At 42.0% G+C, this 26,621-nt stretch overlaps 1 protein-coding gene across 2 annotated transcripts in view; it reads right to left on the bottom strand.

Moving 5' to 3' along the window:
- LOC122882904 (adenylate cyclase type 6-like) overlaps window positions 1–25,602 on the bottom strand; it is a 32,799-nt gene extending 7,197 nt beyond the window's left edge. The window contains exons 1-15 of one of the 2 annotated variants that reach the window (XM_044210827.1): window positions 25,328–25,602; window positions 22,873–23,064; window positions 21,844–22,738; window positions 7,416–7,565; window positions 6,904–7,025; window positions 5,111–5,222; window positions 4,679–4,806; window positions 4,299–4,457; window positions 4,041–4,182; window positions 3,715–3,843; window positions 2,597–2,625; window positions 2,195–2,342; window positions 1,973–2,070; window positions 1,744–1,831; window positions 1,483–1,599 (exon numbers count right to left, since the gene is read on the bottom strand). In XM_044210827.1, the coding sequence (XP_044066762.1) occupies window positions 1,483–1,599; window positions 1,744–1,831; window positions 1,973–2,070; window positions 2,195–2,342; window positions 2,597–2,625; window positions 3,715–3,843; window positions 4,041–4,182; window positions 4,299–4,457; window positions 4,679–4,806; window positions 5,111–5,222; window positions 6,904–7,025; window positions 7,416–7,565; window positions 21,844–22,737 (2,316 nt within the window). In that variant the 5' untranslated portion in view covers window position 22,738; window positions 22,873–23,064; window positions 25,328–25,602. The remainder of the gene's footprint in view (window positions 1–1,482; window positions 1,600–1,743; window positions 1,832–1,972; window positions 2,071–2,194; window positions 2,343–2,596; window positions 2,626–3,714; window positions 3,844–4,040; window positions 4,183–4,298; window positions 4,458–4,678; window positions 4,807–5,110; window positions 5,223–6,903; window positions 7,026–7,415; window positions 7,566–21,843; window positions 22,739–22,872; window positions 23,065–25,327) is intronic. The other variant, XM_044210829.1, reaches the window with a different exon arrangement.
- Between the last annotated feature and the right edge of the window lie 1,019 nt (window positions 25,603–26,621).

The following is a 26,621-nucleotide window of genomic DNA, read 5'->3' as shown; positions in this document are numbered from 1 at the left end:
TCTGTGGGTGAAAGTTTTTTATGTACCATTGTTAAAAAAGCACATTTGATGTTGCTGATGCATGGAAGTGAGGCTTCAGTATTGATAAACTGTCATGATTTTAATCTTTCCATGACTTTTAATACTTTTCTTGGCCATGGCACTTGTAATTTTACATATATAGTGGTGCTGGCATTAAGCATGTTTTAATCCTCACATACACAAACGCAATGCTAAAAAGGTCTACATAATGTTGGTAAACATGATTTTAAAAAATGTATGGTTAAAAATAGACTGATTTCTACAACCCCATCTGTCACAGTGACAGATTATGATGAATTACAGCTCAACACCTAACAGCAACATCTGAGATTTAATGTATGATAGATTAATGAAAGAACAGACAAATGGAACTGAGGCAATTACATAGCTCCTTCCCTGATATCATTGTGGGGAGACAACTTGAACCAACACGTTACCAGTCACAACAATGGAAGCCTATAGGGGACTATATTAATATGATAATGTCAACTTGAAAACTTTTGCACTTACATTTACATGTCACCACACTCTTTCGGTCAGGACTTTCTGCCAAAAAGCATTTAGGAAATCAGGTGACGGTGAGGAAGGAGGTTGGAGTGGATGGATGGGTCAAACGCAAACATAGGCCTTTTACCCAGGAGACCACTGTTTTTGTCCCATGTGAAACCAAAAGTCAGTATTATTTTAACCCAAACCATGATCTTTTCCTAAACATAGCCAAGTAATTTTGGTGCCTAAACCTAACCAAACTGCGACAGTTTCACAACGTTAACCACGCTGTAGAAAGCCTTTCTGGCAGAAAGGCCTGAGGGCAAACTTATCCAGGTTGGTAGGTAGAACTTGTAAATGTTATTGAACCAAGTCACTGAACAAGGAAGTGGCGTCCTAACTGAAGACCCGCCTTGATGAGAGGACTGACAGATTGCATTTACATTTTGACAACAGAAGAGTGTAGTGACATGTCAATGTAAATGCAATAGACTGGGCGCTGTTTGCTTATTGCATTTGAATATTGTACAGCAGATTAAGTCTTTGAAAATGAAATGTCAAATACCGTTTTCAAAATTGCATTATCATTTTGACTTAAATATTGCTTCCATAAATGGAAAATCAGGTTACATTGTTTATATTACATTTTAATTGCATTTTACATTTGAATATTGTCCACTGTACAGCGGGATACGACTTTGAAAATTAAATGTCAGACAGCTTTTCCATTTTCATTTTAATGTGGTCAATCAACGCCCATACGAGTATCTGAAAATTAAAATGCAAATTGGATTATTTCGTTTTCATTTTTACTCAAATAACACATACATATGTGGAAAATTATAATGCTATTGTGGAATTACATTTTCCTTTTCAAGTTTACATTATCATTTTAATATAGTCCCCTGTAGGCTTCCATACACAACTGTTACATGATACAAAAATGACAAAATGAAGAGCTGTAGTCCCTACCATGTTAGCAAAGGAAGAAATGAAGAGGAGGAGGATGGTGAAGACGCCCACCAGTGTGCTGTTTGCACGAGACTGGACTATTTTCTTGGTTACAGTCTGCAAGGCAGCTGGGAAGAGCTTGAATACAGACAGCAAGGAGAAGATCAGATAAGAGAGAGTTAATACCATTAGTGATGCTGGCTGAAGACATATGATAATAACTCTTATCTGAAGATGTCTGCAAGAGAAATCATATGAGTGATGAAGTCCTTTGTTTCTTACTTTGTTGCAGGAGTAGATGGCACAGATGAAGAGGATGTTGACGAGGATGATGAAGACGCTGATGTAAAGACCAAGCATAAGTGTTGTTCTACGGAAGAGAAGAAAACATGCTCATTAGGATGTATAACTCTCATTAACTCCTCATAAACTAATCAAGACTACATTTCCTGTCCACATTTCAGTATAACTGAGAAACTGGAAAGGCAACTTATTGGAGAGAGCTACTTACTTTGGGAAAATGATAATCTGAATGAAACAGATAAAACAGAAAACAAGGAGCGTGCAGGCCACATATCCCCCAAAACGATCATCAACCTTTTTGGAGTACTGAAAATAGAAAATCAATGAGAAATAAGTTGCCTTGTAGCTCAATTAAAGAGGAAATAATCAATTCCGTTTATTTGACAGTGAATTATGGTGAATTTTAAACAAACTCCAATCAAATACCAACCTTTTTCTCAAGGTCGGGGGTCTGAAAGGTGAGTAGAAACTTCTTGACGTGATCCTTCCTCAGCTGGTCGATGCTGCGTGCGTCGATGGCCCGTCCAAGAAACTCATCCACCTCATCCTCAGGGTTCAGGGCCTCCTGAGCGCAGCGGCTATGAGGTAGATGGAACAATAGGTCACTGTGTGGTGTGTGTTTGTATCTGTGTGTGAGTGTGTATTAGGTACTTGGCCTATGCTGTGACAGGCAGGATGACTCAGAACTAATATGGTATTAGTGCTGGGTTGGATCTGACTGTATAAAACTAACAGTGGGCTCTAAAGTTAGACCGCTAGAGTGACAGTCTGCCAGTCAACCGCTAATAACAAAAGACACCTCAATAACAAAAACTGGGGCCAAAACACTCACTTGTCTTTGCTGGATGCTTCATCAATGCCCTGATAGAAACAAAAACAGAGAGTGAAAACGAGACCAAAAAGAAGAGAAAAGGGAGAGATTATCGTGTAGTCACAGTACAACTGAAAAATAGACAGAGACTTAGACATCTGTACAGCTAATCCCTGAGAGCCAGACTGATGTTTTAATTAATGCTCGGAGGCTTCAAATTACACCCTCTTTGCCCCTAGGGCTCAAATCCTCTGAGATGGAGAGGACAAAAGGAGGAGGAGAGGGGAAGAATGTAGGAAAGACAAGGAAATGAGACTTGTAGGATAACGAGAGGGAGGCAGTGAGATAGAGTGACTGAGAAAGAGAAATATCTGCAGCTTCAGCCTCATCAGATTAGCTTCAGTGGTAAATGATGCACTGGGATTCCCTGGGAGCTCCGTTGTAACTCCTGTTTGTTTGACAAGAACCGATCAATATTTCTTACATTCCCATTGTCTCCCTTAGGCTTTAGCATATATACATTTCTGTACACACCTTCAGGCACTCAAATTCATATTTATAGAGCATCTTATTCATTCAAAGTAGAGGCATTCTGAAAGAAACAAAGCTAGGAGTCTATAGCCATGCTGGTTTTGTGAGGCTGCATTTAAGCACAGTTTCGCAAGTATTTGGTTGTAAATCAAAGTATTGGACAAACTAAAATTTTGACCTGATGATGACACTAGAGAAAATGGTACAAGATCACCAAAGTTATTACAATTCATTCTGAGAGGGAAATGAATGTCTGTACCAAATTTCTTGGCAATCCATCTTACAGTTGTTGAAATATTTCAGTCTAGACTGACTGAGAGACTGACCGACCGAAAATGTATTTTCAGAGATTCTTTGAGAAAAAAGGAAGTTAGTATAAAGTGTATTGATAGGAAGTTGGTAAGAATTCTGCCCTAACAACAGGCCTCTGACTCTTGAATGACCCTATAAAAGAAATACCTAATATTAACAGATTCTTTGAGGACATAATTAGAAAGGATATTTATGATTTGACTTAAGAGAGTGGAGAGGATGACACAGGAAATCGGATATAGACAAGAAGAACAGGTGCCATGTGCTCAGCTAAGTGCTCCCTGAGTGTATCTCACCATCTGCCTAAAGACTTTGGACTCCTTGGTTCTGGAGAAGGATCTGTCAGGCACCCAGCGTGGCATCAATCCCTCTGCAGAATTTGCACGTGCTCGCTGCATCTTGGCCATCATGGCTTTCTCCTCTTTCTGGAAGTTAAGAAACCCCACCAGGGTAAATGCTTTGACAAACAAGGTCTTCTATGCCAGGTGACAATCCATTATATTGAGTGTGTGAAATACGGCACTAGTGTGAAGCTTTGAAGAGGTCAAGCAGGTAATCAAGGGTGTGTGTGTGTGTGTGTGTGTGTGTGTGTGTGTGTGTGTGTGTGTGACCGTGCACTAACCCTCTTCTGGCTGCAGCCCAGCACCAAGAAGGTTTCAATGTTGTGCTCCTTCAGGTAAGCATTCCTCTCTCCTCCAAATCCCGGCTCCACCTCGTAGTCCCCGTTTAGATACTGCAGTGTGGCTTTGGTGATGTGGATACGCCTACACACACACACACACACACACACACACACACACAAACATACAGTGTGTCAGAAACTAAACAGGCTATGGGAGCCCACGTCAGTGCAATAGCAGGTGGAGTAGGAGGGACTTACCCAGCCTTCCCCCCGGCCTCCATTTGGTTGGCGAGCGTCACGTCGTTGGACCACACATCAAACTGCCACTTGCGCAGGCCCAGCACCCCGCAGTGAACGCGCCCGCTGTGGATGCCTACCCGCATGTTCACATTAACACCCGTCACCTCTCTCACCAGCCTGCAGTTGCACACACAGACATGCACACACTATTGTCAGAAAACGAGTGTCAACTTCAGCTTCACAGCGTCTCTTCTATACCCACCGCAGCATATAAACAAAGCAAGAAATCGTAAGCTTAACTGTCACTAGAATATTACTCTGTGACTGTCTGGGTGTGTGTTCTTGTTTTGAGTGTGTGGGTCTTTGAATTTCGGTGCATTAGCGTGTGTTTGACTCACGAGATGGCCTCAATCATGTCTACTCCCATTTCCACACAGCAGTGGGCGTGGTCAGCCCGGGGCTCAGGCAGCCCTGACACACAGTAGTAACAGTCCCCTAGAATTTTAATACGCAGGCAGTGGTTCTCCTGTACAGCAAGGACACACACACACACACACGGAAAATATTAGGCCTTCAATTACAGCTGATACACAGCATGCTCATGTCAAATATAGAGCTTTTCATACATAATTTAGATGACTCATCAGTCTCAGCATAGTCTAACTGATGTCTTACACAATGCTTAAGTAACACTACCCCTCCCTCCCAACAAGTACATCATGTTGACTTTGTCATACTAACAGTGAAAGCTACAGACTGTGCAGTTACATAAGCAACAGTGGTTCAAAGTTCTGCTGTGAAAATGGCGGCGGCAGGTTGTCAGCGCTCACCGAGGCCAGCTTGTCAAAGCGAGCAAACAGCTCGTTCAGCGTCATGACCAGCTCCTGGGCTGTGCACTGAGACGCCAGGCTGGTGAAGCCCTCGATGTCTGCAAACAGTATGCTGCAGGAGAGGTGATGGTGGTGGTGGCAAGGGAGAGGGTGAGGGTGACCGAAACAGACAGACAAGGAAAATAAAGACAAAGGAGACAGAGAATGAGATCAATAAAGTATAGAGTTAGTTAGCATGGTCTAGTGCCTCCCTCCCTCCTCACTGTCCAGCTGCCATGTGAGCAGGGGAGGGAGAGAGGCCGATATTTGTTCAGCTCTGGCTCTCATCATCTAGGCCAATGTAGGTCACCTCCTCCAGCCTGTCCCTCTGAGAACACCACCACCCGTCCCCCTGTCTGCATGCCTTTCATTGCTAACTTTTGATAGTAATGAAAGGCCAGGATAAACAACACCATGGACATTCTGAGGTACAGTTGAAGGCGACAGATGGCGCTGTTGGTCCCGTGAGGTCATCCACTGGAGGGAAACTGGCCTTTAATTACAGCAGTCCAGAGCCTGTCTCCCACCCTGACCAAGGCTGGGTGCCAAGATGCAACAGATTATCTTTAAAGGGTCAGTTCACACAAATTACAAACAAACGCATTTTCTCACTAACCCCGAGTGGTATCTAACCATGCAGTGGATATAGTTTTTTATAGTCCTTTTATAGTCCTTTCTTCAGATATCCGTTTCTGCTGTCACTGTGAACTGTGTTTTCATTGAAACTGAATTTTGTCATTTTTCTATTATGTTATGTGAGCACCACAAACAAAATAATCAATTCATCTCCATTGTACTGGGTTGGCAAATACAACCAAAACTTCCTGCGTGGCCAGATATTATTAGGAGTTAGTGAGAAAATCCATTTTTCTGTAATTTCGGTGAACTGACCCTTTGGCCCAATTTTGTAATTAACCACGTAAATTACAGGTATAGTCACACCCATAACAAATGAGTTTGACTTATAGATAATATACAGATAAGCACCCTCAGGGTCTATGGACTAACCATAATTCCAAGTATAGTATAATATAATGTTTTGCAAACATTAGTGATCCTTCAACAGGATCAGAAAACATTAATAACCTAGATGTAGTTGTTGTCTGGTGTTAGAGCTTTTACAAAATGACCTGTGCATCAATTTGGGACAAAGACAGCGGGTTTTACATTTGGATAATGGATTGTTCCTGTAAGTTTACACCTAGGTAGAGCAACGGCGCTGCAACAGATTATTCCACTAAGTGCATCACCTGCACTTATTTGGGTCACCTCTGACAGGAGATTTCAGCTGCAACCTCGCTCCATTGTTCCCTGCCACCATCGCCACCACAACCTGAACAACACCGGCAGGGCTGAACGGTAGGCTAATGGATGGAGAGTATCAATCACTTATTAGTACTGAGTTATTCCCACTCAGGAGGTGAAATCCAGTGGTGAGGGCTGAGACAGGGGGCCAGCAAACTTGAGGTCTGCCTTCTATCATTTGCTACAGAAAGCACAGCAGTGTGCCTAAGTCAATATCGTTACTGCAGCCGGTGCTGTCAGTGTCAATAAACAACAACATGCATAATACATGCTGTCAGGGAAATAGCTGTTGGAGTGACTCTGTAACTGACACATCAGTCAGTGAAGTGAGGTCAAAGCCACTAGTGCTAGCTGTGATAGCAAAGTAGACAAGCCCTCCAGCCTCTTCCTGAGTGTGTATGTTAGTGCAGTTGTGCGGACGCATGTATGTGTATTTTATCTGTGTTTACCTAACATTGTCGTGTTTTTGGATGTAGATCTTGTGGAACATCATATCTTCCTTCTTGGCATTGATATCAGCCTTCATCTCCATGGCAACGTGCCTTGGCAGCACTGACAGCAGTAGGCGCTCCTGTGAGAGAGAGAGAGAGAGAGAGAGAGAATAGACATTTAAGAAATAAAGACAGAGAGAGTCCATTCATTTTCATCAGTTTCTACTGTTAAGAATTCTCAATGAGTCACCCTGCCTCGTTGGCATGTGCGTGGGAACTTGTTAAATAGAGAGGAGTGGAGATACGTGTTATACTTCAGAACATATTGTTGACCTCAAAAACTGAGACAAAAAAATTAGACTGGAAAATGGAGACACCCATTTGTTGCTCTTTTGCATTCGTGTATGTGTTCAGTTTTCCTACAGGACGCAGGCAAGGCTGCCTCCCTCGCTTATTTGCTTGAACGTGTGTCTGTGTATGTGTGTGTCGGTGCGTAGTGTGTGTGTGTGTGTGTGTGTGCATATGTGTACCTGCTGCTGGTTTTCCCTCTGCAGGTGCAGTCTGGCCTGGATATATCCTCTCGTCTCCTGGAAGGCTTGTCTTTGGGAGACCTCAGCAGGGTAGTGTGTACAGATCCCAATCATGTTAGTGCACAGGAAGATCAGCACATTGGCACTGATCTGCAAACACACACACACACATAAAAGAGACAGTGGGGAAAAAAAACAAAAACATGAGAATCCCACCAAGCATGTACATGTCACATCACAAGAATACAGTGAACTCTGCCTGACCTGGGAGTGGTCAATGAAATTGATAACACTCTGTGTCAGGATTTACTGCAAGGAGAAAAATTCCTCAAACGTCTGAGGGGCCATTAGATGTGATCTGGTTAGAGATGATGAGTGTGGCCTTGTGGTTGTTCTGCAAGAGGACTTTCTTCTCATGTCGTGTTCTTAACGCAGAGTTCAGTGTGATGCATGACTGAGGACACTCCTGTTTTTTGTTCTACTTAATCTGAAAGTTTATATTGTCTTTTGGTGTGTATATAATCCATTCAAAAGGGAAATAAAAACAGGCAGGATTCATTTGAGAGCCAAAAACAGATGATATAAGCCTGCAAAACAGCTTTTTATTGTCAAAATGGAGCGATTTACAGTAGCGTAAAGCAATACAACAGAGAAATTTGTGTATTTACATTGTGTATGTACATGCTTAAGACAGTAGTTAGAAACAGAGGCAGCCATTAATGTAACTTTCCTGTGTGTACCCAGTGCAGTGAGGTATGTTGGTTGAACAATGAGGCTCTAAGAATGCAGAGGCACAAAATGTAAAACAGCATTATCTGTGGCATGAGTAAATGAAGTTTAGATATAGTGTACGGTTAGCTTTGTGGGGTCATCGACCTTAAAAGCATTCCTCTGCACTGCTCCAGCTTTCTGTGTGTGTCTGTGTGTTTTTGGATGCGTGTGGTAAGCCAGTGTGTAAGTCTGTTAGTGATTTTACTGCGTCCACAGCCAAGACTGAACATCAGAAATGGAGTCTTGAGCTCTGGACTTCCCCTCCACTCAGAAACACACAGGCTCACACACACACACACACACACACACACGTCCTCTCCATGTTCAGAAACACACTCCAGCCTGGGAAAGTCACTTGACCCCGTGACCAGAGCACCAGAGTGCTTCCTCTGAGGATGATATCATCAATAATGAGAAAAAGACATGCAGGCATGGTACACATATAAAGGCTGAATTTCAGTCAGTCTTAATAACAACATTATGACTAAACTGGAGGACATGAAAAATCTCATCACCAGTACCAGTATTTCTGAGCCATGGCTGGTATGTTGCCAAACCAGTGTGTGTTTGTAACTTGTGTTTATGAGAAACATGGCAGAAGACAGATGGAGAACTGGAGATAGAAGATGATAATCTGTATACATGCATACACTACATATTTTCATGAATGTGTCTGTTTAAAATGAAATTAAGAGCAGCATTAAACTAACTTCATCAGCATCAAAACTCCCACTGAAAGTGGACTAAAACAAACATGTAGAGTGATGGGAAGGCTTTCTACCACAGTCCTGAGATGAGGTTGACACTGTATACAGAAGAACTCACCCTTTGTTACCACAACAAGACAGAGACAATCTAACAACCTGTGCTTGAAACAGAACACCATTACCACAGGACAGTGGCAAGCAAATTCCACTGTTTATCCAAAGAGAGAGTTGGTGGTAGCTTCCTATTCCATCTGAAAACAAATGGCCAAACTAGAATAGAAGCACAGCAGTAAGCAAAAATAAACACACTGATGGTTCGCAGGTGCAGAAGCAAACATGCTTTTGATGTATTGCGTAAATACCAATCCCTGATGTGGCTGATGCAGGCAGAGAGCAACAACATTATTCAGGGACTAACAACAGGGCATCCAAAATGTATCCTCATTTTTTTTTTCTGAGCGATATAGATGCAGCCAGGTTCCCTCAAACAGGTTTTCAGAATATGAATAAGAAGCACTTTTTCCTGAACTCCTTGATGATGCAGGATGACAGAGAATGGTTGATGCCAACTGTCAGTCAACTTTCAAAGATTCACATCAAAGCTTTCGAGAGGTGTGAGACGCCTCATCATCAGGCTATTGAGGATCAGGTGTGAGAACCTACAAATAATATCCACTCTTGTTCTTTACATGACTGGCTGAGCAATTGTTCTCTTAAGTGCAACATTGAATTTGTGCCGCACCATCACTCAATTAGTGATTAGCCTATTGTGTTCATAAATCTTTGACAGGCCAGGGCTTGCTGATAAGCCCTGCATTGTAATGTTACAGACTACCAATGGAGACCTGACACTTCAGTCTTGAAGGGTTCTGATATAACCTGATCACATTAATCCCAAACAGATGGCTCTGAACAGAGTGAGACAGATAACTGAGTTAAGTGGCCTGTCTGAGATACAGGGCCACCTGCAGTTCCCAGGACCACACTTCTCAGCAATGCACTCAATTTACATTCAGCCAATTCAGCTTCCCATGTGAGCGCACTCAGATTTCATTCCTATCAAATTGATTTTGGTAGTTTGGCAACAAACATAGAGTGTGCTTAAACGCAGCTTAGGAGGTCCCACATTCAGGATTTTGTGTATTTTTGTGGAACAGGAAAACACACAATAGTGCAATGATAGCATGGATACACATTTATTTGCAAATGCGATGCAAATGCAAGTGCAGCATCTATTGAAACCTTGCAAAAGCCCAAAAATATCAGCAGGTGCGCTGCATTCAGGTTGAGCATTATTAGAGCTGAACAACAATTGACTGACTACATTTTGAATGATAGCTCAATATAACAGCCTGATAGCTCTGAAGAAGTGAAACTAAAGTGTGGGGAGACATGATGAACAAAGCTTGTATTAATACCAACTTATGCTTAGTCACCACATGGTCTGGAGATTAGAGGCAGAAGCATTCACAGAGGCTTTGGAATAAAAATTGTGTGTGACTCCTTTTGGACTGGCAGCTCTTTGATCCTGAAGCTTGCTGTGTCTGTTGCTGCACTTATATCACCCAGGCATGCAAAACTAGCACAGACCCATGGCCGCTCTGACACTCCCCTCTCTAAACAGTGATGTGGTGTAAAGAGAGCAGAAGGAGCGTCTCTTCATTAACACAGTGCCACTCTCTTTACAACCACTAAGCTGGACTTAGAGTATATTCTACTGATGTCTCCTAACCATTCTTCCTGCAGACTTTTTGGCTCTCAAAGACAAGCCTCGCTCGACATTTACTTAAGCAGGAACCTCTTGGCGGTGAAGTTAAAAGGAGTCCAAACATTGGCTTATAAGGTGCGGCTCCCGGCAAGGTGCTTTATAAAGTAAGGCAGATGGATAACATGTTAAAGAACGAATGAAGGAAGGGGATGGAAAAGATTTTTGCTTGGCAAACACACAGCAAGTCCATTCTGTCTTTAATAATATCCCACTGGACAATTCCCTCACGCACAAGCTTGCTGGAATGTACATGTGCACAGATTAGGTTTTCACAGCAGGGTCATTATCCATTCATTCAGAGACAGCTTATGGCACAGTTGATATGTTCTATTGATTAATACGGGATGTTTCCATGACATTTAGGCTTGCTGCACTGTGGTAACTGCACAAGTGTCTTTTATTCTTAGGTTCAGCGAAGGCGAACTGTAGAAGCATTGTCTTTGAGCAGAGCTGAGGTGGTCACATGTTGATGAATTTGTAACCAATATTAACTCCTATGACAATACAGTGAGAGGAGGTAAACCAAGAACTGATAACCAAAGATACAACACACTGTCACTTATTGGATAAAGGCATTGTCCACGTAATCAATGTTTGGATTTATCCAGGAGTATTTGAAAAGGCCTACAATGAAAGATAAGTTCAGATATCCCACCAACCCTGAGCTCCACTGAAGCCGAAGTTTAAACTTTAAAAGGCCAGAGTGCTACATCCCATAAGTCAACACACAGGCTCTGGGGACACGGACTGCTGTTGACATGGGGGCTTCTCTCCAGCACATGACCTTTGATAGGCATCTGGAGCTTTTAAAATGTCTTACAGAGATGAACGTCAAAGCCCAGTCACACACTGCTGATCATGACCAGAAAAGATGGTACCAGAGTGGTAAAAATACTATGAGACCTCTGCTGCACTAGTCCCGATCTAATCGGGGTTACTATAACGTGTAATTACTGACATAAGTAAAGAAACCATTCCTTATAAAGATAAATGTTGCAGATGGGTGGGGGTGCCTGTCTTTGCCATCTTGGGTCACTGCCATCTGGAATCGGAGCTCTGTTTTCGTCATGGCTTGAGCCAAACCAAAATTGGTCTCAGGCGACCAGTGAGGCCACGAAGTAATCTTTGTGAAACGCTGAAGTGAATTCCGCGAAGCTAAATAGAGCTGGACCGAGGCCGCACATCTGTCAGAAAAACAGATCCTGAATTAAAACTTGTACATAAACGTTATCCAAACATGAGGGAAAATCTCCCAGCGATCCTGGAATTACTGACTAAAACAAACTGCAACCACCAGCTAAAACTACCCACTCCATGTTTCTAATTTGACCAACCAATTTTTCCTCAAATCAAAAGATTATAATGCTCATTTATCCTTCTACTTCAATATTTCGACCTTCAATTTACTCTTTTTTTGTCAAAACTAGTTCATATTAACAGAAAAGAACATGTATACTTAAAAAATAATTAAACTTAAATTGATTCATGTGTATATTTTGCCCACCTCCTCCTGGCAAGAGATTCAACAGCTAGAAGAACTTCTGACCAAAACCTTATGGTCTTTCACTTGGCAGCATTTGTGCAACAGAGAGCTCTAAAATATCTACCTTCAATTTACTCTTCTTTTTTTGGGGGGGGGGCTTTATTTGATAGTGCAGCCAAAGATAGCACAGGGCCACGGGTTGGATTCAAACCCCAGCCGCTGCAGTACGGACTCAGCCTTAGGGGGCACACGAGGGGCACACACTCTACCAGGTGAGCTACCAGAGTGCCCCACCTTCAGTGTGTTCTGGCTCCAACAGTTCCAATAAGGACAATAAACATCTGGCTGTATCTGAATGTACCTGTAGAGCCTGAAGACAGTCATGAAAAAGATCTAACAGTAAAAGAGGAGTTACTGGCCTCAGAGAACAAAAACGACAGTGAATAGAGGGGAACAACTTTTGGTAAAACTGTACGCAGATATAAGAAATTCTTTGTTGTTGTCATTTGAGAGCCTTGAACAAAGCCGCCCCCTAAAACAAAGCAGGAGGGCCACATTTTTGCCATCTTGTTACTTTATTGTGGCTCTCTTCACTTAGCTGAATTATACCATGTAGCATCCTGGGTTTAGGTCTGCTCTGGGACATTTATCATTTCTCCCTCTTCCCTCTCTTTATCAACATTTCCTGTCTCTGTTACATTACATGAGTGTGGAACAATATCACATTTTCAAGGCGTACATGTACTTTGCTTGACCTATTGCTGCTGCTTCAACCAATGTCCATTCTGTTTTTACTTTTTTGTTCATAAATCAATCAGTTGTTTGGTAATGAAAAAGGCATAAATTAGTGAAAACTAATGAAAACTGTTAAAACTTATATTCAATTTCATATACAGTAAGACACAGAAAAGTGATAAGTCCTGACTTCTGAGAAACTGTGTCAGAGAATATTTGGCATCTTTGCTTGAAAAATTACAATGAATTGATTATCAGAATAGTTGCAGATTAATTACCAGCCAATTGACTAATAGATTAATCAACTAATTGTTTCAGCTCTATTCTACTTCTCTCATTTCCATTTTTGTTTACTTCCCTTATATTTATGTTCAGTTTTTGTTCATGAAACTGGTTTCTATATCTTGTTATTATTACCTTCAGTTTGAATTATTATTATTATATTTATATTATTATATATTAATATTATAATTGTTTAGTATTGTCAGTGATGCAGCAAAAGCTAATTTTTAGTTTTGATATTTAGTCAAAGATATATATTTCATATAGAAACAGTACAAGTAGAATATTATTAAAGTAGTGGGAGCAATAGTAGTATGATTAGTAGCATTAGCAACAGCATCAACAGGTGTTGTATGTTTGCCGTTGTCCTCCTTATTTCCTCATTTTAATTATGATTTGGGTTAAATGTATTCATTAATACATATTAGTATTAAATGCACCATTGTATTAGATAAGCATTTGATACAAAGCTGTGATGAGTACATCAGTGTGTGTTTGTCAGTGGTCTTGGCTGCTCAGTGGTCTGGGGTCAGTGTTTGGCTGGACAGTCCAAGGAAGGGAGGGAGGGAGGGGGAGGAGTGGGCAGGGCTGGGACAAACACTCTCTTCCCAGCTGTGTCCTCACTAACCTTTCACTTCCTGCCCACTCACACCCTCACAGGCACAGCTGCAATTACAGCACAGTGGCTGCAAGAACACAAGATTTGGTTAATTAGCCTAACAAACCAACCAGCCAGCAAGCCCCATTCCCTCTTCTATTGGCTCCTCTAACTGATTTGAACTGTGTGAGGGAGTCCAGACCTTGAACTGTGTGACTGTGAGCTAAGCATCCAGGAATTCCCATTTCATCCGCTATTGCCTCCATCTCCTTTTAAGCACAATGTACAACATGAACCCAAGGCCACCATTTCACTTTGACAGAGGCCCATGTAACACGAATATTAAGAGATAACTGAACGGGACAAAATGGGGAAATGTCTGCTGGTGACTAGTACAACTACATGGTACCGCATTTTTTTAGCACTAGAGCATGTCTTTTTTTCTTTTAGTCAGAATTTCTTTAAATACTGAGTAACAGAATTAAGAGACCGAGCATTAAACTACATTAAATGAGAAAGTGTATGCGGGCCAGTTTCACTGTCTAGTTATATAAGCATCTGCTAACATTCACAACACAGTTTTAACCACTGTCCTTCCATGTCCCTAACTTTTCAACCATACACAATATTGACTTTTACTACAAAGCATACAGATCAATAGCGGTACAAGAACAACAGGTTATAGTTCAAACAGCAGAAACACAAGAATAGTTCGGTAACTGCTTCAACTTTCAAAGTTTTGTCTTGGTCTTCCATGAGTTGCTCAGTCGAGGATGAGCTGATACTGAACTCATGCATGTAACACATCCGCCTCCCGGGCCAACTTCAGGAAACATCACATGCGACATGTTTGTGAAGCCTGATACATCATCAGTGTTTTAAGGGAATATAAGCACGGGTGTTGAGTTTCAACACATGGTTTGAAAAGTACAAGCTGAACTGCTACTGTATATGTCTTAGTGTTCTGACCTTTTATTTATGATGTCCTGATCGTCTCTGCTTAGCCCTTAAAGGCTATACATCCCAAAACAAAGACTGTTGGAAATGTGATTCAGGCATATTGAATGTCAAGGAAAATGAGGAGTCTACCAGGTATGCCTCTTCTTTACAACACGAAGGTGCTCATGACACTTCATCCCAAACAAAGAAAATAGTACCGTCTTTCTGCCACCTTAAAAGGAAAGGATTTTTTTATGTGCAAGGAAGGAGCATAATAAATGAAGACACAAAACAATACGCTTTTTGAGCTTTCTGCAGACTTCAGCGGGAGGATCCCGTGAAGGCAAAAGAGTATAACTTCCTTTGGATTAACCCTGAGTGTGTGAAATTACATAATGTGACCAGGGTCTTGTTATTGTATCTGACGTCATTCACTAAAAATGTGAAAAAGACTGCTGTGAGACACCAAGACTCCGTGCTTTAAACAGCTAACAGGAAAAACTGTCTACACTGACTGGGCAAAATCATTAGGTTGATCTGCTCTTTCCAGTTAATAAACTGGTGAAAGTTAAAGGGGTTGAGCAGGTTGAAGAGGTTCTATAATGTCTTTGACAGTAAAGACATGGGTTGTTCACAGTGGTGTACATTTTAATAGCAGGGAGGTGTTTGTACACTGATAGTGAACATGTTTGTTAATTACAGCTTCATTCCAGTTACACATTCTCACGCCAGCCTGACATATGTTGTGGCAGTTTTAACAGTGTAATTGTAACCCAGATAGTGGGGTAACAAGACAGTTGGTTAGTGTGACGGTGATCTTTGATCGGCCATTCACCTTCCTGTCGCCAGCACTGGGATAGGGTGCACTACGCTCAACAGGATCCAAAGTAAAACTGCCCTTAAAAGCCTAGGGGCTTGCATGACACACAGATCAAAATTTAACACCACTAATGGATTCCTAATATATATCTCTTGGCCGTCCGCCATGGCATTTCAGCCTTAAATCCCTGTATTTACTTTTGCGGAGAGCCAGTAAACCACAAGCTGTTATTAGAAGCCTGAACTTCCTCATCCCCGACTGACACAGCTATTATTAGACCTGCTATTATTTGCCTTATCTTTGGCTGTATTTTAAGAGCAATATTTTGCATATCGCTAATCCTAATTGCTCCCACCCATGGTGGTGGAAGATATCCAGGTTTGTATCATTGCCTCTGCTTGAAATACAATATGTGGAAGAGTCACAAGCTTTCATCCTTCTCTGAGGGTGGATGGGGTTGGGAGTAAAGGGGGAGATCTACTATTTGAGCCGGTGCATTGTTTGGGGACCAAAGTACCTGATAATGGGTTCTCACCATTTGATAGCAGCCAAGTTAGCTGCTCTAATCCATGCAGCTCACGCAGACAGACACAGATCACTCCACTTCTCATGGCCTGTGTGTGTATGTGGGTGTACATAACGTGTGTACACTGGACATCGGATTCGCTCAATATAAGTAGCGCTTATATATAGTAACTTCATTACTTGATGACCAAAATGCGTGAGTAGAATCAAGTATTGAACAGTTTCAAGTATTAAATGTTAGCATCAAATGCATGATTCTTAGTCTTGTTTACTTTTTTTAATGATTTTAATCTGGAAACCAGATTTTTAAAAAAATAATCTTATTTAATCTAATACAGGAAATTTTAAGTTTTTTATTACTGCTGATGCTTAAGAGATCAAACAATAGGTTTTGTTTTTATTCCTCAAACTGAAGCATAAAAAAGTACCAAAACTCAGTTCTCGTACGAAAAAAAAATTTTTTAAACAATATCCAGCCCTAAAAATAAGCCACTGTAACCTCTGATAGTTAACAAAAACTAAAACTATATCTTGAACATTCAGAGTGAAAGATACAGAACAAACAAGGTACATTTTCTTTTAGTTTAAATATCTCTCAGAGAGCAGAGGGTATTAGCCTACAGCACACGTGAGTATCAGACACAGCTCTTGTCATACTTTCCAAGCAAACATCATAAATAATTGCATAAAGGTTAAGGTAGCCTGTGTGGTCGCTTTCAGGTTTTTCTTACATAACACAGATGTTCTGGCCTAAATGCATTATGCACGCCTCTGTCATGCCTGTGACATTTCATTGATTGGTATCTTTTTCTCACCGCTGTTAAGCAGAGGGATCAGTATGTTTCCACTAGTCACACATTCGTTGACCCCATAACAATCTGCCAAAGGAACAGGTTTTTCCTCTAGTGCCGGATCAGCACACAATAACAACAGCACAGACTAGACCTTCGAGACTTCACTCTCTTCTTGACCTGCCTGTCAATAGCTCCTCTTCAGAGCTCCCCATTTGGGATTTGGTTATCTGAATATATCCTGCTGCACAAAAGAACAACTTCTGTTTAGTTCCCTGTTAATCCATGTATGACATCTTCCACGCTGGCTGGTTATAAATTCTTAGAACTAAACAATGGCACAGTAAATCACATAATCCCTCTTCAGACACATAGGCGTATGGATGCACAGTTGTTCATACTTAAGTTATGGAAATACATATATCAAAACAAAACGTCTCTGCACGGCACCAAATGCCAGTCATGTAAATGTTAGCTGTTGCCTCATCTACCCACGAGAGAGTGACATAACAAAAACACGACGGACAGGTGGTCTCTCACATGGAAGCACTCTGAGGGCCAAATGAATCTGTTTTGGACCATGTGATGCATGTGCGTGTGCACTGGCTCAAACATATCTTCCAGCCACAGTCTGAGTGCCCAGCGCCACGAGGTGAAATCATAACTCAGGTGACAGGACAAAAGTAGACTAATGCGAGGGGGGTATTTTCTACTGAGGACTCTTTTAAATTTGGAGTGAATTTTGTGTGAATCTCTAAAATCACACTCGATTGTGTACTTCCCAGCCAACATGATGAGAATGATAAAAGGTCAGATACTGATAAGCTGAGGATCGTCCATTAGGATTATTGTGTGCTTCCACTAAAGGCTACGCACATGAAGCGACTGGAATGCAAACTGCTCTGTGCCGCTGGCTCTGTGTGGTGCATTCATGTGCTGGAGTGAAGATTCAACGTTAGGACGTTCAGTGTTGCTAACGAGCAAAAATGTCAGAAAACCCAACACGACAACAAACATTGACATCAACAGAATAAAAGGAATTTAGTTGGTTCTTCCAATCAAAAGCCTGCTGGTTATCAACCAACTGTCAAAACTTGGAAGTAAAACGCAGCCTGCAGCAGACTTTTTAAACCAAATGCAGTTGAAGGGATGAAGCATGCAAAATCCCAGTAAGCAGACGTGAAGACGAGGAAATAATGAATTGACCCGTCTGTGGCCAAGTTGCAGCACCGGAGGGTCTTCAACCCAACAAAATATCCATACAGAGTTTCCAACAACTTGACTCACTTCACAGTCAGGACATGCCATCCACTTTCCCGTCATTCAACAAAAAAAAGTAATTATGAGCATTGGAAGTGAAGACAGATGAAGCTGTTTTAATGGTTCAAAAGTAAAATTGATACATTACATAACCTGTTGCTCTAAACTGGGTAGATTATATTTTGGGGGGGCAGTCTAGGAAGTAATTCTTACAATTGTGACCTTCATGTCTTTAGTACTAATGAGGACATGAAGGTCAGGACTCAAGCACAGCCCTAGTTATTCCTGTTTAAGTCAAAATCTTTCATTCTAACCAGACACCACCTGTAGGAATGAATGAGGTCCCTCTGAACCCTGTTCCTGTAGGATAGTGGAGGCACTTCAAATGAACAGCAGCAGTGTAACTTGCTTCTACCTAAGAGCAGTTATACCTTCATATCTCTGCAGTTTTCTGAGGAGGCCCTTCAGAGCAGAGCAGTGAAACATGGAGATCTATGGAAACAATCCCCATGAGTAGCGTGAGCTCAATCTCAGCCCGTTGTGAAATAAAAGGCCACTCCATCTGAGGGGGATTTTGTGAGCATGGAATTATGACTCAGAGAAAAAGAGGGAGAAAAGTGGAGGGAGAAAAAAGAGAGAAGAGACTGGCAGCTCTTTTACAGCCGGGTGTGTCAGCCCAGCATTATTTTACACTCTCCATCCATGGTCATCCCCTTGTCACCACTGTAACCTACACAAACCCCATCACCCCCACCCCACACCCCACACCCCACACCACTCCTGCTTCATCGTGGAGGTCCGTCACAAAGACCCCTTTTGTCCTCGCTGTCATCGGTCTCACATCTTCTCAGCTCTTTCCCTGCATGAACGACTCCGCAGGGAAACTACAAATAAGGGAAAAACAAGGCTGGGACACAGAGATTGCTTGAGGATGATGTCCCAGAAGAAGAAACCAGCTTTCCCAAAACAGAGAGTCTGGCCATGTGACGCCAGGAGCCACAGAGTTTGTGTGAGCGTCCATGTGTGATACAGAGGGTGTGACAGACTGAATGGAGTCCTTCTGTATTCATACAACTGCGAGTAGCTTGAAGCCAGACAGAGAGATAACTAAATAACACACTGTGCTGCTCTTTTCTTGAGGGAGAAAACAAAGAAATCACCCTGAAATTCCTCTTCATTTAAAGAGATTTACGTACAGATGAGTGTGATATGGTTGATAACAGCACTACACAACTCCAAGCAAACTTGATGTCCTTCCCTCCATCTCTATTAAAAGCCTATGAGAGAGCAAGCCTCTAGCCGAACAGTACGAGGCCCATGTCCCATCATTGATTGCTCAGAGAACTGGAACATACTGTGTTGGGGGTCCAAGCCCTCAGGCAGGGCAGCAGTCGATCATCAGAAGACCAATGCAACCACCAGGGCTGGAGTACACAGAGGCAACAGACCAATGTGCCTGTAGTCACCCTGTCTAGTCTGGGGCATGTGCACTTAACACACAAGCTCACTGGACCAGTAGAGTTATGTCAATATTGCCTTATTCAGAGTGGCTCCACATTCATCTGGTTGCTTAATAGCCATGGTTGGTAGAGAAAACCAATAACATGTCTGTACAGAGTTCAACCCATATGTGTTTTTGGAGTTATTTTGTGCCCGGATGCATTATGTTCAAGGAAAAAGGAAAAACATTCACTGGTTCCAGTCTCTAAAATATCAGGGTTTGCTCCTTTGCTCTGTTTTATATAATTGTAAATTTTACATTGTGGGGTTTTCAACTGTTGGTGGGACAAAACAAGCAATTGGGAACTTGAGATGTGCATTTTTTCACTATTTTCTGACATATTATGGAATAATCAATTATTTGTAAAAATAGATAGATAGATTAATTGTTAATGAAAATAATGGTTTGTTGCAGCCCTTCAAAAGGTCATACATTACTCCTGTTTTGGAGGTTAAACAGATGAATACTTCTTTAATCCCTAAGTACAAGCGAATAGTACAATCTGATACGGTGTGCATCTTAACACACATTAAACATTTGAAGAAAATCAATGAGGATAGGACAGCACATACAAAATGAATTAACAGACAAAAGTAATGAAGGAATATTTCCAATGTGTTGGGAGCTGAAGCCATTATAAATGTCTAATTCTGTTTTTTTATTTTTTTCCACAGCCAATATGAAGAAGTAATCATTCTGTTTTCCATCAAATTCATTGCACAATCCGAGTATCCCACCCCACCCTGTCACATTTTACTACAATAGCTTCCTTGTTTTAGGGAATTGCGGCCTGAATGGCACCATGTTACATTATCATGATATTCCTCCACAATGCAGCTAAACGGGCTCATTCAACCCAGATGACCTTCCACAAACCCCAACAGAGTTGCCAATAGCTGCCCTACAGCACAAAACATAGGCTCATTAAAAATCTCATTTGAAAAACTGCCGAGATCTACAGCACAATCTACTTTTAGTACGGCACCTTTGACATGGAAAAGTGGTTGAGGAGTCTGTACAATGTTTGTCCTATATTGATGGGAAGAGAAAGTAGGGCGTTTCCACTTGTGAATACAGTAACAACATTGTGCTCAATTGTATGGTGATAATAGTGGGCCCTGACTAGCACGAGTCTGAGAAATGTGTCTTGTTTTCTCATGAATATAAATGTTCACTTTCATTTTCAGAGATGGTTGTACAGTATATTTAGCAGCAACTCGGATCCAAAAAGGCATTTCAAGAATGACATTTCACAACAAAAAGAAAACTGTTAATTATAAGGGTTTTGGTTTCAAAGTGTCAAAACTAAAACTATTAAGAGATAGATTCACATTTTTTCTGTCTTAAAACAATCCTCACATGCCAGTGAGATTGCTCTACGAAGCATCCAGAATGGACAGGAGGAACAATTACATCGACTACTGTATACTGTATATGGGCATGTGAGTATTATATTTAGAGAGACCCATTCTTTAAAAAAAGGTGTTAAAAGTATGACTAAAAGGTGCATTTGGCTTAATTATTTGTCTACCCTCAGAGATTTTGCCAAATCTTTTATACCTTTTTATATCTCTGGTTGTATGAGACCATCGTGGGAAATGTTGCAAATCAATGAGCAGGAATGCTTTATGGCAATTTGAGATTTTCTGCATCAATGTGATGAAGTACCTTGATTTGCCAGATGTTTAATGTACAAAAACATTATTATTGAAACTTATTTTATCTGTAAACACTTTCTCTACTGATTTTTTAGAAAATGTACAATATCACTATTAAGGCTGCAACTCACGATTATTTCCATCATCGATTAACATGCCGTTTATTCTCTTGATCAACAGACTAATTAACATTAGTCGTTTTGCCAAAAAAATGTCCGACATTTGTGAAAAATGCCCATCACAATATCCCAGAGCCCAAGGTAACATCCTCAAATTTCTTGTTTTGTTTTGTCCAACCGGCAGTCCACAACCCAAAGTCATTCTGTTTACAATTATACGAAACAAGCAAGAAATAGTCAATTTAAACTCACATACCTGCAATCGTTTGCTTGAAATGTGACTCAAACAATAAAGCCGATTAACAAAATAGTTATTTTCTGTCTATCGATTAATCATGTCAGTTCCAATCACTAAAAAGATGTTGATATCATAATATAAAATAAATGCACCGTGATAGAATAATATCTATATCACCCACACCTAACACAAACTAACTTTGTCTGTTATGTGTTATTCCTGCTATCACTTACCTGTTTGAAAATGAACTTGTAATCTTGGTTGAGCTGCCAGGCGGTCACTATGTGTATGGTGGACAGCACAGCTCCACTAACCACAGCAGCTCTCATTCTGACCGGCAGCAGTGTGTAGATAATATAGATGAAGAAGACCGTCCACCAGATGCCCTCTGAGGCACTGGGGGGGTACATCATCAGCACCCCAAAAACCTGCACAACAATCAGCACCCCGATCACCAGGTAGCTCACAATCCACATGTAGTCCTGGTGGAAGCCGTTGCGGTTGCACACCACCATCATGGCCAGGAAGAGAGCCATGGCCACAGAGAGTACTGAGACGTAGGCCACGTCGGGGATTGTGTGGATGCAGTGGAAGGCCAGCATGACCCCACACACCACAACCAGCACCCCCATCAGCATGGTCAGAGAGCTCTGGTTGAGCCTGAAGAAGTAGCGCTGGTATAGACGCTCCAGCTTGGCAGACTGAAATTTCTTGGATTGGAAAACCCACATAACCCGCATCCAGCAGTCTGCTGCAGTCATTGTCTTGCAGCTGCCCTCCGCTAATTCCCCTAATTCCTCCTCTTTCTTGCCCTTCAGCTCACCATCTTCAAAGCCCAGGTCCACAGCCTTTAGACCCAGATCCCCGCCGCCACCCATCCTCTTCCCGTAGTGGTCCTCCTGCCAGCCACAGCGCAAGCCGAAGCTGCCCCCACTAGTGCCCGCTCCGCAATGGTAATGCTGAGGGGCCGCATTAGGGAGCTCCAGGTCCTCAGGGTCCCTCAGGCAGCTCATGTAGTGTGGGTTGCACAGTGAAGAGCTGTCCTTCCTCTTTTTGCCATTGCGCTCTCCCCATGCTGTCTTTCGCTCATCCACTCTGCCTACGAAGAGGTCTCTGGCCCACGACATCCTAAACGAAACATGGGGGCGTTAACAGAACATACAGATGGAAAAACTTTGCATAAAACAATGCTGAAGTTAAGGCATTTAATCTGAATATACTGCATGCAAAATGTCAGTTTAATGAACAGAGGATCCTCTCACCTGTGTGGGCTTTATTGTGTGTAGCAACACTGTGCTCTTTGGCCTGGCCACTAGTTTATCCCAGCGAGCACACACCATGAGCTCAGACTGGCCAGAGGCATCAGAGGTGTGTCTGTGTTTCAGCCGTCTTTCTTTGTTGTCAGTGTGTCAGCCCTATACACCACCTAGTGCCTCTATAGACCACCTGTTTTCCTGTGAAAACACACAAACAATACACATGATGATGTTGAGCTAACACCGCCTGAGGAAATATCACCTGAGGATTAAGATCATTATGGATACATAAACATCAAGGAAAACCTATTTGTTTGCAACTGTTGATGGGGTTACTGTGTTTATTTATGCGTTTTTATGTGCATGTCTTTATGTATAATTCTCTGGCAGGAAGTTTGACAATCAATAGCAGAGACTGGAAATAATATCTAGTAAATGGCTTGTCCGTTCCACTCGCCCCATCACCCCCACCAGCCTGGGACAGCATTTCCATGGAAATGATCTGCTGTTTTGTTTGCAAAACACTGGATTGTGGCAGCAAAATCTCCTCCAATTATTGCCTCATGCAGCAGGTGCCACTGGTCAATTTTGTCATCAAACCGTAAAGTTAAACACAGTCCCATTTCAACAAACTCTCTGCTGATTGCTGGAATTTTGAACATCTACCATAGGGGGCTCTTGGAGGAGACTAACAACTCTTTTCGTTGGATAGCATTCTGCTACGTGCTATCACTGCAATCTGCCCTTAACATCTTGAGTGGGCAGAGATGGGTGTGCTCTATTTGACAACAAAGGCCTACTGAGTGGGCACCATCAGAGATCAAGAGCTCTCCAGTCCAGATTAAATTGTCCATGCTTCCCCCATTAGCTTTGATGACTCACTATAGCTGGCTTCTGGCAGCACATGTCAAGGACACTGCTAACCTCTAAAATTTAATAAGCAAATCTCTGCCAGGCTGACTGAGCTGAGACAAACAGTGGGAAGAGCCCATATGAACTGCACACATGGCCATGTTTATAATCAGCAGCAGCTTGTAATGTGAGTTGCACAACCACTACACAAAAAACCTAATTGAAAGAGTAGTTTCAGATACACAGTGTGGTTCATGTATTGTGTCTAAAATGTATATTCCTCATTAAAGATAACACCATTAGAAACGTTCTCCTGCTTGGAAAACCTTTTCCTGGATAGCTACAATTAATTAAACTACTTTTGATGATGATCTAGTAATAACCAACTCCAACTATTACAAACTAGCACAACAATCAGCATATTTCATATTGAGAGGATCAGTTTAGTATATGACCCACTCTGGGATGATGCAAATATGTGGCCAGTTCACCTTCTGCTCCGAGCTTACAGGCTTCCTGCAGGAATAACCTTAGTCCTCGAGTCACCTTTGATACATTTACGGCAGGTCAGGCATCTGCATGCGGCTCTTATGTAATACAATATGTGCATGCGTGCATCTGCCATAAAATATGAATATAATCTGTTCCACATATGGGCCGATTTGAGTCAGCCTTCCTGCATGCATTACAAATTAAGAAGATGGTGATGCGTTCATTTACATTTCAGTACAGACTAATAACATCTTGCCTTTCTTCCACATGACATTGACCAGCAAGCCCTCCTGTCACCATTGCTAACACAGGCCTGATGTTAAAAAAAACAAAAAACTAAACATGTTTAGTAATTACACGTGTAGGCCCACTAGGCTGTTTGGATGCGGGCAGTCGGCCGAAGCGCATTACATAACAGGACGCTCCAAGTATCCTACAGGCGAAGTCGACAGCTCCCCGTGTTCAAATGAAGCCTCTTAAACCACACTACACACGGAGACACTGTACGACTGGATAGCCTGAAGTCAGCCTGGACTCTGTAGGCTACAGAACAAAGTGCAGCTAGACACACATCACCGCCTTTACCAACTTATCAATTCCGTCGGGCAACTTCAGCCTTGGCAGTGGAGCTCCTGATATCGCGGGGATATGCAGTCCATCTTACCGGACTAATGCAGTGATAACGCGGTCTACATAGGCTACACACTGGGCCTGTCTCCCTCAATATAAACGTGTACGTCATTATGTTTAGACCTCCAAACAGGTCACTGGACGAGAGGACATTGGTGAAAATGCTGTGGGCCACAATGCAAACTGTAAACCAGCTGATTTGCCTCTCAATCGCGGCTTCACGTTAAAAAAAAGTGTAAATGAATCGCCTGCTTAAGGACCGATGCTTAGTGTGTGTACAGTCCTGCAGAACAGTTCAGGCTCCTCAACGCCGCCGCAATCATCACAGCAAAACACTGTAGTAGCTACAAGTCAGCTGTTGGCATTTTTCCGACTGCTGGATCCTCTTGCTGCATTTCAGTTCAGCCGGCCTGCAACAAATTAACGTTGTGCAGAGCAAGCTGCCCAACACATCCGCGGGAAAGCTTAAGAAAGACAGCGTACTTACCATTGGACATCCTCGTTACAGGAGTAACTGTAAGACTGCAGTGGAGCCCCCCCCAGTTTAGCTCCGTCTTCAGTCTTCACGCAGCCGCCCTCACACGCTTCAGACCCGGGTCTGTCAGTCTGGAAAAGCGGTTCTGGTTCAGAGGGAAGCGAGGAAAAACTGCGAAATTGTCCGGGCAACCTTGGCTCTTCGCAGCCAGAGCTACAGTACATTCCCACCGCCTCGACCTCCCGGCTCTCTCTCTCCCTCTCTCTCACGCACACACACTCATACATACACACTCACACACACACACACAAGCTGTATTCCCATTGGTGAACACAGGAGTCCCTCTAGAGGTGGCACGAGTGGGTCTCTGCCTGCGTGTGTGCGTGTGTGTGTGTGTTTGTGATTTAAGCTACACATTTTGCTGCAATGTTGTCAGTTTGTTCTTGTACCTTTTTTTTCTCTCGCTTTCACATCAGCAACAGTGCCACCCAAATTATAAAACAGCATACAGATTAGAAACGTAGGGTTTTCTATTTTTATGGGGCAGAAAACAATATGAAACTCGAGCAGTGCCGTCAAACAGCACATTCAGACAGCGTTATAGCACCACCTAGTGGAAAAGATTTATAATCACTGCCTAGGTCTCCCAAAATAGCAGTCACACTGAAACCACTCCACGTTGTTTTATTGAATTGTTTACATTCATTGGACGTGGCCATTTTAACAATAAAGAAAAGCAGTATCAGCTTTAATGACTGTACAACCAGCCAGTAAGCAGCTCATCGCATGATTAAGTTTAATCTGTAAACCAGTAAGGCAACACTGGTGTTGACACAGACGAATGTGTTGACTTTTCACCCTTTAAAACAACTACACACCCAAGATGATTCCTCTGGGAGCATTAAACATTAGGCTACAGAAAGTTGTTAGGCTATACTATAGACTGCACAACATATATTAATATAAAGTAGAGCTGCTATAGTAGTACAATGCTGCAGTAATTATAGTAGACTTACAGTCCAGGCCTACTACACGCTGCACTACTACTACTACAATAGCCCCATTCTACTAATGATATTCCCATGCAGGGTAATTAAAGCGTCAAAGCAGCAGAAACACAAGAACAGATGCATAAATAAGTAACTTTGAAAAACCTTTTCAAGCTAAAATACTATCTACATCATACTGCATGAAAAAACTAATAAAAAAGGTACTACATCCTATATACATCAATGTAAATAGTAACTACAAAGTGTATTGGGACAATAATATTCACAAAAAAGAGACAGTTAAATCAAATACAAAA

Source organism: Siniperca chuatsi, linkage group LG10 (genome assembly GCF_020085105.1).
Source record: "Siniperca chuatsi isolate FFG_IHB_CAS linkage group LG10, ASM2008510v1, whole genome shotgun sequence".
NCBI lineage: Eukaryota > Metazoa > Chordata > Actinopteri > Centrarchiformes > Sinipercidae > Siniperca > Siniperca chuatsi.
This window is presented reverse-complemented; position numbering and strand designations above follow the sequence as displayed.